Genomic DNA, 16,038 nt, shown 5'->3' with positions numbered 1-16,038 from the left:
GAAACAGTATCTATTTTACATCACTATTACTACCATATATATTTTTTCGAAAAATGAATGCATATATCGCTGGCTGGTAGCCATATTGATTTTTTTTATGACGGTTTTCACCGACTTCTGGATGGTTCCTAAAAAAATTTTGTTTAAAATTCCAAATTTGACGAGCTCTATTGAAAAATGATAAAATTATTTATCTTTCTTAAATTTGAATCAGCCACCAAAGTGATTTTTTTATTTCGGCTGTCACTGACTATTTCATGATTTTTGCAAATAAATTTGCTTATCTTGTCAAGCCTGAGAGGCTTCCGTCAAAAAATGTGGGAATCATTTATCTTAAATTCGAAATGCTGCCTTTTTCCATTTTTTCATGTCTAATTTTCAATCTCAGAGCTTGCTTTGCAGCTACTAACCAGACTTTTCATGAAATTTAAGTCCCCTTTGTTGAACACCATAAAAAAATACAATTTCTGTTCATCTTTTGTGGGTCCAATATTTCGAAAATTTCGAAAAATTTTATTTTTATTCTCCACTACGTTTTAGATTTAAAGGAATACTGTTGCTGTAACAAAAATATTTACTTGCATTAAATTATTTATGTAATTACAATTTCAATTTCAGTATAAAATGATATAAACTGATTATGAAAATTCTTTCTGGTAAATTTGATAAATCGTATATTACGAATTGAATAAAGTTTGTTTTGTAGGAAACAACAATTTAAATAAGATGTGTTTTTTTATTTTTAGGTTAAAGAGAGAGATAGTAACTAGGCTAATTGAAATAGAGATAAATATTGACCTTCAAAATATTGCGTCGTGACATTTGTGTAATAAAATCGAGAATAAAAAAGTTACACATAACCCGTTCGATTTTGGGGAAATACACGATTATAAAAGAGCAAAATGATTTGTTAAACAGTTCACAGAATAAATAACATTGGGAATTAATAGACGATGTAATGAATAATGGAGAGTAATAAAATGACGCATTATTATGTAATAGGTTCGTTGATTTTGAAACCGAATTCATGGGTTATTATATGCGTAGAAGATTCAGTGATGAATTTGATTAGTTTCGAGAAACGGATCATCTTTGGTATTTGAAGCTACTATATGAGTCCGTTCTCAACTCTTTTAAACATCATCAATCTTCAAACCAGACATAAAAGAATCCAAAAATTCAAATAATCCAAATGATAATACATATAATCAAAAAATCCTTTTCTATAATAAATGCCACGCCTCCAAATCTTTTACAGTTGAGAAATGCGGCATTAGTAAAATATGATCACATGAGCGAAACGATGATATTTGTCACCAAGTTGATCCTCTAATCTAGACAATCATAGCTCAAAGTAGAAAGCCCGACTTATCATTCACATCGAAAATTGCTTTTAATATGGCGCTATATTCGAAATTAAACTATTAAAGAAATAATTCCCGTAATTGGAGTCCTCGGTTTATAGACGGTTTATAGACTCGGGTTATACACAGTGTATAGCCTTAAATTTGAAGCATATTTTTTTTTGGCCATTGCCGCGAAAGCCGCTCATGGGAACAAAAGAATTAAATAAAAATTATACCATTTTATTTAAGGACCATCCTATTTAACAATGTAGTCAAAATGTTGAAAATGGCAAATGCTGAAAAATGTTTGACATTAAAAATAAAAAAATAAAACTTTCATAAAAAATGTTGTCAAAATAGAAAAATTCACGGTTGAGCAGTTAATCAATCTGGAGCCTTATAAAATAAATAATTGAAAATTCAAGTACAAACTGAAGTATTTGTAATTTTACAATAATAAATAATTCTGGTAATAGATAAGCATTTTAGTTAAGAAATACTCTTTTCTGATAAAAAAAATCAATAGAAGGCTGCTTATAGTCCTTTATAATATTTATAATTCGTTCTTTTGCACATTGTTGAAAATGAAATAATAATATTGACATATCTGTTATCAAATAAACGTGCCCTAAGGACATACGTGATTGTAATTACAGGTTTTCATCAATTTATTCTTCAGGGGTTGATAAATCTAGGAATAGGGTGCATACATATTTCTATCTAAATTTAACTATTACACTTAGCACTCCAGCCTATAATAAAAAGAAACCTTACAGAAAGACAGAAAATGTGGCGACTAATATAGCTGACCTGAACTTACATTAAATTGCTGAGGTTATTTCAGAACTTCCGGCTAGGAATAATTTTACCTGAATAATGAAACTATTTTTTTACGATTGTGACAATCTGCTGAATTGCAGTTGTACGAATTTAGTTCAAAATTGCATAAACGATTTTGTATCTTAAGTATAATTTAATATTTTGATATCAAGAATTGCTTATATTTTTATTTTACCAATTATATTTTTGCTAACCCGTTTTTCTTAAATCTCAGGTTTCAACTTCAGTTGTAAATGTATTTTTGTAATCTGTAGAAAATAAAATAAAACTCTTCTCTTTAGAAATTTCAATGACCACTCGACGGCGTCGATCCCTTCTTGCCATCTGGAAATTTCAATGATTTTACACAAAAACCTTTCTATATAAAGTGGAATGTAAGCCTTTTATATTTAATTTTAAGGAAAGAATACAGTCAAGTATAATTAATCAAAAAAGATTTCAAGATAAATAAATTGGCTATTAGACTTCCCGAAATGTAACAACGCTTTTTGCTTTGATATATTAAGATATTTTATAAGGGGTTTTTAACAACCTTTCTTAATTTTATCTTTGCGTGTGGCCAAAAGGAGAAAGGTCACCCTTATTCTCAATTGGGATGTATTATCATTAAAGAATAAATTAAGTCACGACTTTTCTGCTTATAGCATTCAGGACTGACGGGGTGTAATTGTATTTTTAGACGAACCAGTTAATACTCGAGGTAATCGATAATTGGTGTTCTTAAAAGGGAAACTAGTGAACATTAATGTAACCATTTTTAGAAATCAGCATATGAGCCTAATGAGTCAATTTCGTTCTTGGAGAAAGCAAACGAAGTTATAAGCTTGTTGCATCAATTTGCTCATGGTTTAACTTTTATTACTTTTTCGCGTAAAAAATATTAAGGCCTTTGATTATTGCAAATTATGATTTAGTATTATAAAATTAAACAAGGTTGGTAACTGTTCTGGCGAAGTCTTAAACTTTGATTTTCATAATCATTCATAATTGATCAAATTATATCGTTTTTCACTAAAGAGCGATTAATTATGCAGTTACTTTTCAGTAATAAAAAGATATTTAATAATTAGTCACTTATGTTCTAGTTAGTTAATAATGATTAATATACTTCTTGCTTGAAGTTGATAACTCAAACTTTCAACTCGCTATATTTCTTTCTTCCACGTTAAATTGAAATTTTAAATCTAGTTTGTAACACTTTTCTCTATAGTTGAATTGAACTAAAAAATTAACCTTTTTATTTCTGAATTTTTATTTTTGTATCTCATTTCCCCATTCCTCTTCTCTCCCGCAGCTCAACATAAATCTATAATCAAACAATTACATTAATGATCAAAATTCAATCTTTTCTCTTCCCTGCATCAAATTTTTGCTGCTTATAATTTAAAAGGTTCATTTATTTTTAGAAACAACCCCTGAAGTTTGGTCTTGATTATAGATCTTTGGTCTAAATTTCTTTACCTAATTGTAACAAACGTTGATGCTACCGTTGCTTCCTTAATCATTACTAAAAAAAGTAACGCGTTGCTTTCATTTTACTTTTTTTTAATTCCGTTTTTAATACCTTTCCTTAATTTTCAGAAGCTTTAGATAGTTTTTTAAAGAGTTTTCAAACTTAAAAATGATGCTTTAATTGATATAATTTAAAAAATATTTTTAGATTCAAAATCTGTAGATTGTTTTTATTTTACACTATTATTAATTATAAAGTACCAGATTTGCATAGAATTCCTTTTTCTTTTAATAAAACTAATTTTTAAAAAGTTCATCAGACCAACGGAATATTTCAACAATAAGAATAGATCCTGCTAAGGCGAAAAATAATTGAGGCAATGCGTATGTAGTAAATTAAATTTTTTTAAATTTTGTGATTTCCCTTGGGTTTGCCACGAGTCGTATTTTTTAGAGAACAAATAAGTTGTTTTTAGATGAAATTAGGTGACACATATTTTTCCAATTGGACAGAAAAAAAAGCTTATGAAGTTAAGATATTCAAATTTTTTTCTGTACTTCTTCGAATTTTGAAAACATGAAAAGAAGATTTTCCGCAAAACCTTATCTTTTCTGGACTAGACTGTTTTTCTGCCTGGAGAAATTGGTCTTTTCTGAAATTATAATTTTTGAATTTTTCTCCTAAACGATACACGTTATCATAAAGGAACAAGAAGCAGTTTTAGTACCTTTCTAGATAAGCAACCTTTTATTAACATTTTTATTTTGTATCTATTGTTTTTTTTGTTGAGAGAAATACTCCTGTGAACAAGAATTTTTCAGCCAACATAAAACTTACAGGAGGTCTTCTTTTTACAAGGCTAAATTTTCAAAAATCTTGGAAAAATATGTAAGATTTCGAAAGATGACAGTAAAACTCATCAGAATTCGAAAAGAAAATTCGAATATCCGAATTAGGTCGAAAACCGTATAACTTTCAAGAAAAACGGGTGATTTGTTAAAAAATAGAAAAAATAGAAATATTCGTAACTTACTTACATTTATTTTTTATTAAAAATGGAAATACACGTTTCGCTTAATATAAAAAAACTAAATATTTAAAAAAACTAAAATTTCTTTTTGCTTATTTTTTCAGTGATCAAATGATTAAAATTCTTTTCAGGTTTCGAAAACGTTTTTTAATCATTTATTTTGTTTTTTTCGATTTTGTCCTTTTTATGGATTTTCAAATCCTATCTAAATTTTGTAAACATCTTCTTTAAATTTTAATAAGCAAAGTATAAAAAATGAATCAAGACACGTGCTAATAATTCAAATTCGTAAAAAAGTAATCTTTTCAGTTTTTGAATGTAATATTTTTCTTATTTCATAAATCCCAAAGTAAAAAATGGCTATCCTAAAAATATAAAAAGTTTGGTTTATTTACTATATATACTACTATATAGGCTGCTCTAATGAAAATATGTCTTGTGATTGCTTATCATGACATATAATGTTGGATAAGAACCAGGAACAAATTTCTTCAAGTAACGTCTAGTAACAGACATTACTTCATATTGCAGTTACCCGAAAATTGTAGCGCGTTAAAGTTATCGATGCTTTTTAAAATAAGGAACCCATTACCGCAACCTTTACTAAAAAATTGTTATGTTCGGGGTAAAGCTTTACTATTTTTTGATTGTATGGCTTTCGACCAGATAAGTGTATTGAATAAATTGAAGTTAAGTGTTTTTTACCTACTTTCTAAAAATCAAAATTTTTTAAGTATCTATTTTAAAAATGATGAACAAATGTTCTCTAGCGGAGAGCATAGCTGAGCTAGAGAGTATTTTTTCACAGTCTCAAAAATTAATACTAAAAAAAAATTTATTTTTGACCTGTAGACAAAAAACACTTAACATCAATTTATGTAACGATTTACTGTCTAATACTGCTTGGATTATCATCCCCTTAAGTTACGACTTGAATCCCGTCCACTTACAACAACTTCGTCTTACAACCCCCTTGAGTTCAAAATCCAAAAATGATTCAGTTTCTCCACTTTTCACAGTAATTCAGTCTCTCAATTATTCTCCATAGACTTAGAGTTATCATGGGACGAGAATAACTTTCTCAAAAATTCTGAATCTACATTCTATTTCTCTCTAAGAAATCTAGGGTTAAAATTCGACCACAAATTTTTGGTCTCCCGAAGGTCGCCCTGAATCTTGCAACCTCCTTGACTTAAAATAGTATTCCTAAATTCCAAAATGATTTCAGAAATTATCCCCCAAAGGGTTTTAACTACCCCCTTCGCTCACTTTATGCGAGGTTGGCAGCGGAGCGTCACAGGTTACAGGTGAGCTATCGACCTGGGGCCAGAAATACCGTGCAGCATCGACCGTCGGCGTTCTACGGCTATACCTGGCTCTTCCTATTCCTGGGGTTGTTGGGGGACGCTGAGGGTGGAAAGCGACCACGAGGGGTGGCGGCGGAGCGCCGGGGGCTGACGCACGGCCGCCAATCCTAGTAACCTCCCCAAAGCGACTGCGCGGAAATTGCTCTCTAGATATTTCGCGGGGGTGCTCGCGAGGAGGGGTATGCGCGTTGAGGAAGTGGCGGGGAGAACTCTGAGAGCAGACGTTCCAAAGCAACCCCGACGGAGAGACACGTCGAGACGCCCCTGCACATCGGGAGCCCTTCGGTCTGCGTGAGTATGCCAAACCCTTACCATTCTTCTCTGTTCTTTATGCATCTACATCCCCACCCACCCCCTCGCCAAGGACCCCCTTATCAATTATAGATCCCTTTTTCATTGCTACCATTGACACCAGGATCAAGTGATTTTCCATCAATGTTTAATCATCGTGAGTGATAATCGCCAGTGATGCTAATTTGCAAATTCAGTTATTGTTTGTGAGGGTGTGCCTTTTTTGCTGGATTATTTCAAATTTAAAATTGATTGTATTAGTTGCGTATGCGTTGTTATCGTTCGATGGGGACTTTGTGGGGATGGGAGTGTGTTTTTTGTTTGTTTTGCGGAATGTTTTTGGAGGTGTGGATTTATTTTTGTGAAATTTCCAGAAGGTTCTTGTTAGGACATTAAATTACAATTATAGATTAAGGTTAATTTTCTGACTAGAAAAATGTCTGGTGTGTGTGTATTGAGTATATTACCTGAATTTTGAAATCAGTTTAATTATCTGACAGGAAATTTTGAATTTTGTGCACTTTTTTTTACTGTTCAAAGTATATGAAACTGCATGACTGAATTCCGTTTTGATTCGCTTGTCAGTTTACTTTGAACAGTTCCCAAAATATTGCAATTTATGCCTTTTGAGCAGCCCAGAAGATCTGGAGTAAAAAAAACAGTAGATATTTGAATATAGATTTTAAGACACATCATTAATTTTGGTTAACCATTTAATTAACTAAGAATTACAAAAAAATTTATAATACAAAATGAGGAAGATTTAGTAACCATTATAAGCGAGAAGAGATTGCGTAGGAAAATAAAATTATTTAATATTATTTGAATAACGGTGGTAGGAAATTGAACAAAACTAAAGGACCTTTGTACATGAAGTTTCCGTCGGACTACTTTACCTACGGTTAATTAATTCGCTCATATAAGTGCATCGTATACCATATAAAAACATGTTCTTCATATAGTTCATAAGCTTTAAACGTTTTCCTACATACGTTTCAATCGAATGAAATTACAATTTCTACTTACACCCATAACCTTATACTATTTCAATAATTGATTGAAAAGTTAGTCTGCTAATCAGCTCATTATGTCACTGAATTTTTCCAATAGCCTTTTGAATACCAACTTCCTCATAAATAAAAGTTTTGAAGTTTTTCAAAAATAGTGATTTACAACTGTTATGCTTATTACCACTTTCAATGAAAATTTTAATAATATTTTATAAAGAGTGAAGAAATCTAAAATAAAGTTATTCTTAGACAAAAATATTATTTTTCAGCAAAAATAAGTCTGGATTTTAAAATAAAGTTTCTTGAGTGCATGGCTCCAAAGCAAAGACCGTAGACAAACTATAAGTACCTGGCGTATGCCTAGAATAGCTTGATTAGTATCTAAAGTAGAACGACCTTCGGAAAACGTGCACATGGACGGCGTACACTTTTCTTAAATATGAGTTCTTCTTCAAGATAGCTTTTATTTATAGATTCGCAGCTATAAATACAGCTCCTTTTACGGATTAGAACATTAAACTTTCGCCAATCGTTCATATGACAATGATAAGGCTAATACTTGTGTTGCAAAACAGGATTTTAAAAAAAAATCTTATTCAAATAATAATAAAATGAAAATTCAAATACTGTATCATTCTAAAATTTGATGCAAATCGATGTTTCAATAACATCAATAAACCGTTAAGTGTAAAGATGCTTCCCTACATTTACATGGATTTATTGAATAAATTACACGGCCTTCTATTTTTGTAATCTCTCAATTCGAGATCTTAATATTAGGTCCCCTAGTTATATATTTTAAATTAAGTCTTCTCAAACCTCCTATTCATTAACTTCTTTTAGTCTTCATCAACCTAACATTATTCCTTGAATTATATTCTCTTCTTAAGAAATACTCACTGAATTCTGAATTTAAAATATTAAAAAATTACATTGTTTGTTGCAGACTCGGTAGAGGATTCGGCTGGAAAGGTGGAGGGCCCAGGGCCGAGAGGAACCATAGAGTCGGCGAACGACTCGAAGGAAGAAGAAGGCCCGGACGTAGCTTCCACCCTGAGTGGTTTGCTAGCCGGACTTCCGACCCTTGCGGGTCCCCAACGACTTGCCAATTCCCTCAGGCAAAAATTCGTCACCAATTCCGGTAAGTTAAAAAAAAAGTAAAAATAATGTATCCCTAACTAAGCCAACCAATAATTTCAATAAATGCGATATAATCTATAGCATAGGAAGTCAGAAGTAAGTGATGAATAATATGGACAGATGAAATCCAACTTGTGATTTTTGGTATCTTGAAATATATTGTTCAAGTTATAAAAATCCTCTTGAATCTTTACTTGGTTGATCATAACAGATGAAATATGTACCAATGTCATATAATTTCAGCACAAACAATAATGCGCATGAATTTATATAACTAATTTAAGTCTTATACAATACCTATTGAATCGCGATAAATGCTCTCAGGTTGTTGACACTCTTTAAAATACATGATTGTTTTATAATCCTAAATAACTTGCTAAAATGAAAGATCTGCATAAGACTTAAAAATAAATTCAACCCATAATCAATTCGAAACGCTTTAGAACATATTATACATTTTGGGGAATCTTGGGAATAATTTTTGGTAGTAAACAAATTTAAATATCACTGGTATGCTAAAATTCTGTAAATTAGTTGACCAAACTCCATTATTTTATCGCGGATATTCGGGGGGAGCCTTCACCCGGTGCTGCGGCCTTTCGAAAAAAGTCATCTTAAGTTCCTCCACTGAAGAAAAGAGATGCAAACGAGATTCGCGCTGATCGGGTACACCTCAGGAGATTATGCTCGTGTCATCAAAATAAAAGAAAAAAAAATATCGGTTGCGCAGACCAGGCCGGGCTAGGGCTCCTCTGCAAATAAAATTCTTATGTGAAATAAAAATGGAGTTCATTTAAAAAAAACCATTTGAGCTTTGAATTTATAGTAGCTAACCGAGTTCCGGTAGTCTGTTGTAGGTTACCCCCGGCCCGGCCTGATGCGCGCCGTTCCAACCGCGACAACCTCTCCACCATCGCCTCCAAGATTGCTCCAGGAGCACGAGGTGATTTTTAGCTCCTACTAATCCAGAAACTCTCGATTTCCCCAAAAACAAGATAAATCACCAACATGGACACCAATATCCCTCTCATCAACATCAGCTTCAGAGAGCTAAAGGAGATCTTCTTCGAGAAGGTCGCGGAGCCGAAAGCACAGCGGAAGCTGATCCTTGTCATTGTCTGCATAGCGCTGCTTCTGGACAACATGCTCTACATGGTGATTGTGCCTATAATCCCGGATTACCTGAAGTATATCGGTGCCTTCGCAGAGGATAACGATGACATGAATTCCACTGAAAAAAAAACTAGCCACCATGGTCAGGACACAGCAACAGGTTATCTCTTCGCTTCCAAGGCGATAGTTCAGCTGATGGTGAACCCCTTCTCTGGAGCTTTGATCGACAGGATCGGTTACGACCTTCCGATGATGATTGGACTAACTATCATGTTTCTCTCAACAGCTCTTTTCGCTTGTGGTCGGAGCTACGGAGTCCTGTTTTTCGCCAGAAGTCTTCAAGGAGTAGGGTCTGCCTTTGCGGATACTGCAGGTCTTGCAATGATCGCCGATCGATTTACAGAAGAGGCAGAGAGAACGAAAGCTTTGGGTATAGCCTTAGCTTTCATCAGTTTTGGATGTCTTGTGGCACCACCTTTCGGAGGATCGCTCTACCAGTTTGCTGGAAAGGAAGTGCCATTTCTGATCCTTGCGTTTGTGAGTCTCGCTGATGGGATAATGCTTCTCTTGGTTATGAAGCCCATCAAGGAGCAGATCAAAGATAGTCATCGGGATAAGCCTCCGAGCATCCCCATCTGGAGACTTCTACTCGATCCTTACATCGCGGTTTGTGCCGGTGCATTGATGATGTCAAACGTTGCTTTGGCTTTTCTTGAACCGACGATCTCACTCTGGATGGAGGACCACATCACTAAAGACAACTGGAAAATGGGGATGATCTGGCTCCCTGCGTTCATCCCCCACGTAATTGGAGTGATGATTACTGTAAAGATGGCTAGACAGTATCCTCAACATCAGTGGTTGATGGCCGCAGGTGGACTTGCTTTAGAAGGTCTCTGCTGCTTCATCATCCCATTTTCAACATCTTACGTAATGCTGATGATTCCAATTTGTGGTATCTGTTTTGGTATTGCTCTGATCGACACTGCATTGTTGCCAACCCTTGGTTACCTAGTTGACGTGAGATACGTCTCGGTTTATGGAAGCATCTATGCAATAGCCGATATTTCCTACAGTATCGCCTACGCTGTGGGTCCTATTATAGCTGGAGGGGTTGTTGAGGCGATTGGGTTTACAGCTCTGAATTTTCTGATAGCTTTCAGCAACTTGCTGTACGCTCCAGTTCTCTACAACTTGAAGCATATCTATGACTTCAAACCCTTCCAGGACGAGGCAAATGTTCTGATGCAAGATCCTCCAGATAAAGAGTACCAGACCTATGTTCTCCAAGAGCAGAGGCCGATCTCTGGAGAGGTTGGAAACCATTTAACGCAAGGTCGAATGGAGACAAACATGGACCAGGATCAGAGCTATCAGAGTAGTCAGTTATACAACCAGAGTGGGTACAGTCAAGGGCAGGAGTACCACCAATCTCAACAACCTGCTGGTTATATCCAGGGTGGATACAGTCAGCCTAGTCAAGCTCAGGGTGGATACGAACAGCCATCGGGGCACGAAGAGCCATCGGGATATGGAGGACAAAGACCTGGTTATGGACAGGAGCCACAGAATAGAGGACCTCCGGGTGAGGTCAATCCGTTTAGAAGAGGACAGGAGCCTGATTCGAGGCCAACTGGTGACAGTAATCCTTTCAGAGCAGGGGCGTTTCACTAAGCAATAGTGAGCTGACTACATAGGAAACTAACTGATGAGTCTTCTCGTCCATTGTCGACTGTTGAAAGTGATTCACTAAAGGACCAGCCGAGGTCCTAGACTAGTCTTCAAGGCAGGCTTCCAATCTCCATAAAACTGCTCGCGGATTCGAAGGACGTCTTCGTTTATAAGTGCGCGACAACGTTTTGGATTTCCACTACGCTGGCAGCCCTACGTATAGATGTTGATTGTGCTGCAAGAGTGGTTATTCTTTTATTTGCCTAGAGTGTTGTGAATGAAAGGGATGTTCGTGTCGTGAATGAAAGGGATAAGAAGAGAGATTCTGACGATTAAGACATCGTGAATTATTGTGATTTATAACTAGTTATGAAGATGATAGTGTTTACGGTTTTTGGAGTGGGGGAGGGCAGGTACGAATTAGATGATAAGAATTGATAAAGAGGAGGAAATTATAAAAAGTGGTAGAAGTACATGTGATCAAGAAAGAATTGAAGAAGAAAAGAGTTATGAAAAGAAATCATTCAGAAATAAAGAAAGGCCTGGTAAAAATTAATCCGTCAGTGAATCATCAAGAATTAGAAAAATGATCAAGCATAAGAAAAACAAGCACAAAATTATTAAAGCAATATAATTGAGAAAATTGATCAGAATAGCAAGACAAAGAAAAGAAAGAACGAGAATTAAAGAAAATGATAATCAGAATAAGAGATCTACAACTACAGGCAAGGGCGATAATAAGTAAATTTTCAAGAAAGGAATGCTCGGAGAAAAGAAAATTAAGAAGTAGAAGATAATCAATGAAAAGGCCAGAATATGAATAAAGATCAGGAATGAGTCGAGAAACTGATCTTTGAAGAATTACATATCAAGAAAAGAATAGTGGGATAAAAAATAATTGAAAATATAAGAAAGAAAAGGATCATCAAGAAAAAGTTGAATAGAATTGGAGATAATAAAAGTCTGATCCTTAGTAACCAAGAAATTCACAATAAAAAATAAATAAAAAATGTTGAAGAAAGTGATGGCGATGAAGAAAGTGAGTCAGAATTGGAAGACGGTACTGCCTGAAAAACTATGCCTTGGTTGAAAAAAATCGGTTGCAATCCGTTTCCAGAGACTCTAAGGATTGTGGCATTACTTCAAATTCGAGGCAAATAATTTCATAGGATAAATATTATATATAAATATAGATATATATTATATATAAAATACTAGGAAAATCGTGAAACGAAGGCTCCCAATCAGCAAGGGACCCTCGTGCGTACTAGTGAATTTTGTTTCTGTTATGAATTTTAATTTTAATCGATTCATTGCTGAACCAAGATAACATATCATCAGGATTCCTATCAAGGAACCCAAAAATTAGGATCTAAGTCGTTAAGTTTAAGGAAAAAGCGAGGCGGTTGCGACATTGATAGTCACTGTCATGTGCGAACTGATAGCAAAAATTAATACATTCTGAAAAATAGTTCCTTGATTCTAAAAAACTTTTCTTTTTATTATTGTTAGTTGAATCTAATTTGATTTAAATCAATATTTTAATTATATTTTAAATAACTTCTTATAGTTAGAGTTAATATATTTTTAATTTATATAATAAAATAATAATATAGTTAAAACAATGTAATATATTAAAGGAATATTTTGAATCCAGAAAATATTTTTCAGAGTGTGAAACTTAGGAAAGTAGTTTAGTCGGGTATTTTGCAAGTAGGATCGCGATTGATGTAACTAATATAATTGCGATAACTAAGCATATCTAGAGGGAAAAATTGCCGAAAGAAACATATCTGTATTTTTGCGACCATCCTTTTCTAACTAAAGTCTAGGATTTTGAATTTTGTTTCTCATCTCTAAGTCCAAAACGTGCGCGCAATATTTTTAGAATTATTCAGGCATTTATATCAATTTTGACTATGAGCTGTATACCGACGACTTGCATATAAAATCTCTCTCTTTTGAATATTAATTGTTGATATGTTCTTAACTTAAATTTTTTTCAAAGTTTTGAATAAAATCAGAATAATTTAACTTCGAATTTCGCAATGGCCTATAGAAAAAATTAATAATAAAAGATTCTTTTGCATATTTATTAGTGAAACAATTCTTCAAAAAATACATTTTATGAGCGAGTCGACGATGTTGCAATATTATTATTCACTAGTCAATAAACTAAGGCATTGAAGGAGAAGCTCTTCGCACGAAAATAATCAGGCCGGATTCGAGTATCCATGAATATAGGAGATTTCAATAGTTTTTAACTGCAAGAGAAAATTTTAAATTAAAAAAATGGTGAGATATGCCTTTAACTGGGGAGCTTTACTCAATATCATTAATACCAATTAATAAATTTATTAATATTACTTAATAAATGTCAATTAGTAATCATGGCACATTCAGAAAGTTTCACAAAAAACTCATTCAATTTTACTGATAAAAGAGTTACTCACCTGAGGTTTTACAAAAGGTGGCTGAAGAATATTCATATCGGATGCATTCGTTTTACAGTGCCTGAATTCAAGAGTCTTTATCTGCTATTGAATAATTTGCTAAATCGTTTTAGAAATCTCTCCTTCTCAATACAGTTTACATATGAATAGCTATGCGCATAACAAGCCTTGTTTTTGCACATGTAGATCGATTTTTACGTAGGGGAAATGTAAAGGGAGTTGTAATTGCGGTTTCGTGAGGTTCACGATTCCAATGAGTTGGCCTCCATATTAAGCTTTAATAAAAAATAAAAAATCTTCGACTCCGCGTAGCAGTCAGTAGATATTTCTATCTCCTGTAATATCAGTGTATTCTAAACGTATTCACCACAGACGTAAAGATAAAATCGAAGGAAAAGGCATTACAAAATTATATCATGAAAAATGCTAAACAGTTATGGAAATAATTATACATATGTGTATACATAATACGAATGTTATCAACCGCAGATACAACTACATATGTACATGTCAATATATTGCATATATAGACGTAGGTTATCCTTGCTTCTTTTATCTCTTGTAAATATTATCATAAAAAATTATCATTACGAATAAGGGATTGAATAAGTCTCTATTCTATTATACAAGTATGATGCGCATTTGCACTTTGCCTATCTTGTAACATACACGCAAAAGTGTCAATTCAATTTTTTGTTCTGAAAATTGCTGCGCACTTGAAAAATTTTACTCATTTGAAAGAAAGGAATAATTTTTAATTGAAACTGATTTTTAAGAGGGCAAAACAATGTTTAAAATAGTATATTTTATGTGATGAATGAAACAGTATTAGTTAAAATAATTCAGTAGAGCTGGAGGAAAGCACTATTTTTGAATGAGTAGAATTTTTTAAGATTGAAAGTGTCAGTTAGCGTGAAGTTTTTATTAAAAAAATATATTCTATAGGTTCCTCTGGAGGTTCCATTTATTGTTTCGAAAGGTTATCCTTACCAATGAAAGTCAACGATGAAAGTATCACTCATAGAAGACGCGACGCGCGGAAATCAAAATAACCGGGCTGATGAAAAATGTCACCCTCTTGTCGCACAGAGAAAGTATACATAGCATTGAAAGTATTTAGATCTAGGTTACCGACTCTAGATAGCCGTAATGATTTTTTCACAATTATACTTCCAGCTAGGCGAAAAAGTAACCCACTAACTCACAATTACCAGAAATACGAATAATGTATCGCCCCTTCATTTGGATTTTCTTTTAATCAAAAATGATTTATATTCTGAAGATAAATGTATAGTTATTACAATAATAATTTACAAATATATTATGAAAATATAAATAGAACTATATAATAAACATTTGATATAAAAGTATTGCAAAAATAAAAAATAAAATAAAGTGTAAGATAGAGGTAGGTTTTCTTTTGGAGAATGATTTTTTAGAATAAAAAGTAATCATAATTTGTGAGCTAGTGGGTTAAATATCAGCCCTTGCAGTGATTGTTTTTCCGCACACGTGTCACATATCTTATCCCCGTAATATAATAACCGTTAGTATCTAACCTATGTCATAATATCCTAAGCAATAAAAAACGAGTATTGGTTAAAGAATTTAAAAACCTTCGCAAATCCATAGAGAAAACATTTTTATTCGCGCATGCACGAAAATAAACTCAAACACATTGATCACACACATATACATACACTTACACTTGCACTTACACTTACACTTACACTTACACTTACACTTACACTTACACTTACACTTACACTTACACTTACACTTACACTTGCACTCACATTTACACTTACAAATTCACAAACAATTTAACAGGGGACACTTGAGCACGCAGAAGGACACTCATGTACGTATGTATATTCAATGAAACCATGTACCGAAATTGCGCATGTAATTAAAACCTATGACACTGTAACATTGTTGAGCCGGTTATTAAATATGTCATTGTTACTGAAGAACAATGTTGAGATTATTTATCCTTTCCTTTTATCTCTGCCTGATTAAGCAGCATTTAATTAAATTTTCGAAAATTATGTTTGTTTAATATCATACAGTGATAATTAATAAACTTTTAATTAATTATACTTTTAATTAATTTTATTAAATATACTTTTAATTTAATAATATTTAAGAAAAATCGATAATGTAAATCTTGTTAGTGCAGTTACTTGATATATATTAGGGAAAAAATCTAAAACACGGAATAGTGTTTCAGGTTTTTAAAATATTTTCACCACAAAACTGCATTTTTATATAATTTAATCGAATTAGAAATGTTTGATATTTTGAAAATAGGTTTTGAATCTTTT

At 33.1% G+C, this 16,038-nt stretch overlaps 1 protein-coding gene across 2 annotated transcripts; it reads left to right on the top strand.

The window, feature by feature from the left end:
• The first annotated feature begins 8,360 nt into the window (after positions 1 to 8,360).
• Positions 8,361 to 15,684, top strand: LOC117168845 (vesicular acetylcholine transporter). 2 transcript variants are annotated; one of them, XM_033354701.1, is made up of 2 exons: positions 8,361 to 8,478; positions 9,325 to 15,684. In XM_033354701.1, exon 2 carries the CDS (start codon positions 9,486 to 9,488, stop codon positions 11,262 to 11,264), a length of 1,779 nt encoding a protein of 592 aa, XP_033210592.1. In that variant the 5' UTR covers positions 8,361 to 8,478; positions 9,325 to 9,485; the 3' UTR covers positions 11,265 to 15,684. The 2 variants fall into 2 exon arrangements, with proteins under 2 accessions (XP_033210592.1, XP_033210594.1); XM_033354703.1 differs by having other exon boundaries at positions 8,364 to 8,478; positions 9,335 to 15,684.
• The last annotated feature ends 354 nt before the right edge of the window (positions 15,685 to 16,038 follow it).

This window comes from Belonocnema kinseyi, chromosome 3 (genome assembly GCF_010883055.1).
Source record: "Belonocnema kinseyi isolate 2016_QV_RU_SX_M_011 chromosome 3, B_treatae_v1, whole genome shotgun sequence".
NCBI lineage: Eukaryota > Metazoa > Arthropoda > Insecta > Hymenoptera > Cynipidae > Belonocnema > Belonocnema kinseyi.
The sequence above is the reverse complement of the archived record's forward strand: the minus strand, read 5'-3'. Positions and strand labels throughout refer to the sequence as shown.

Bases quoted from the DNA above. Each gene is read 5' to 3' on its own strand.
- LOC117168845 (XM_033354701.1), top strand. From the start codon at position 9,486: ATGGACACCAATATCCCTCTCATCAACATCAGCTTCAGAGAGCTAAAG.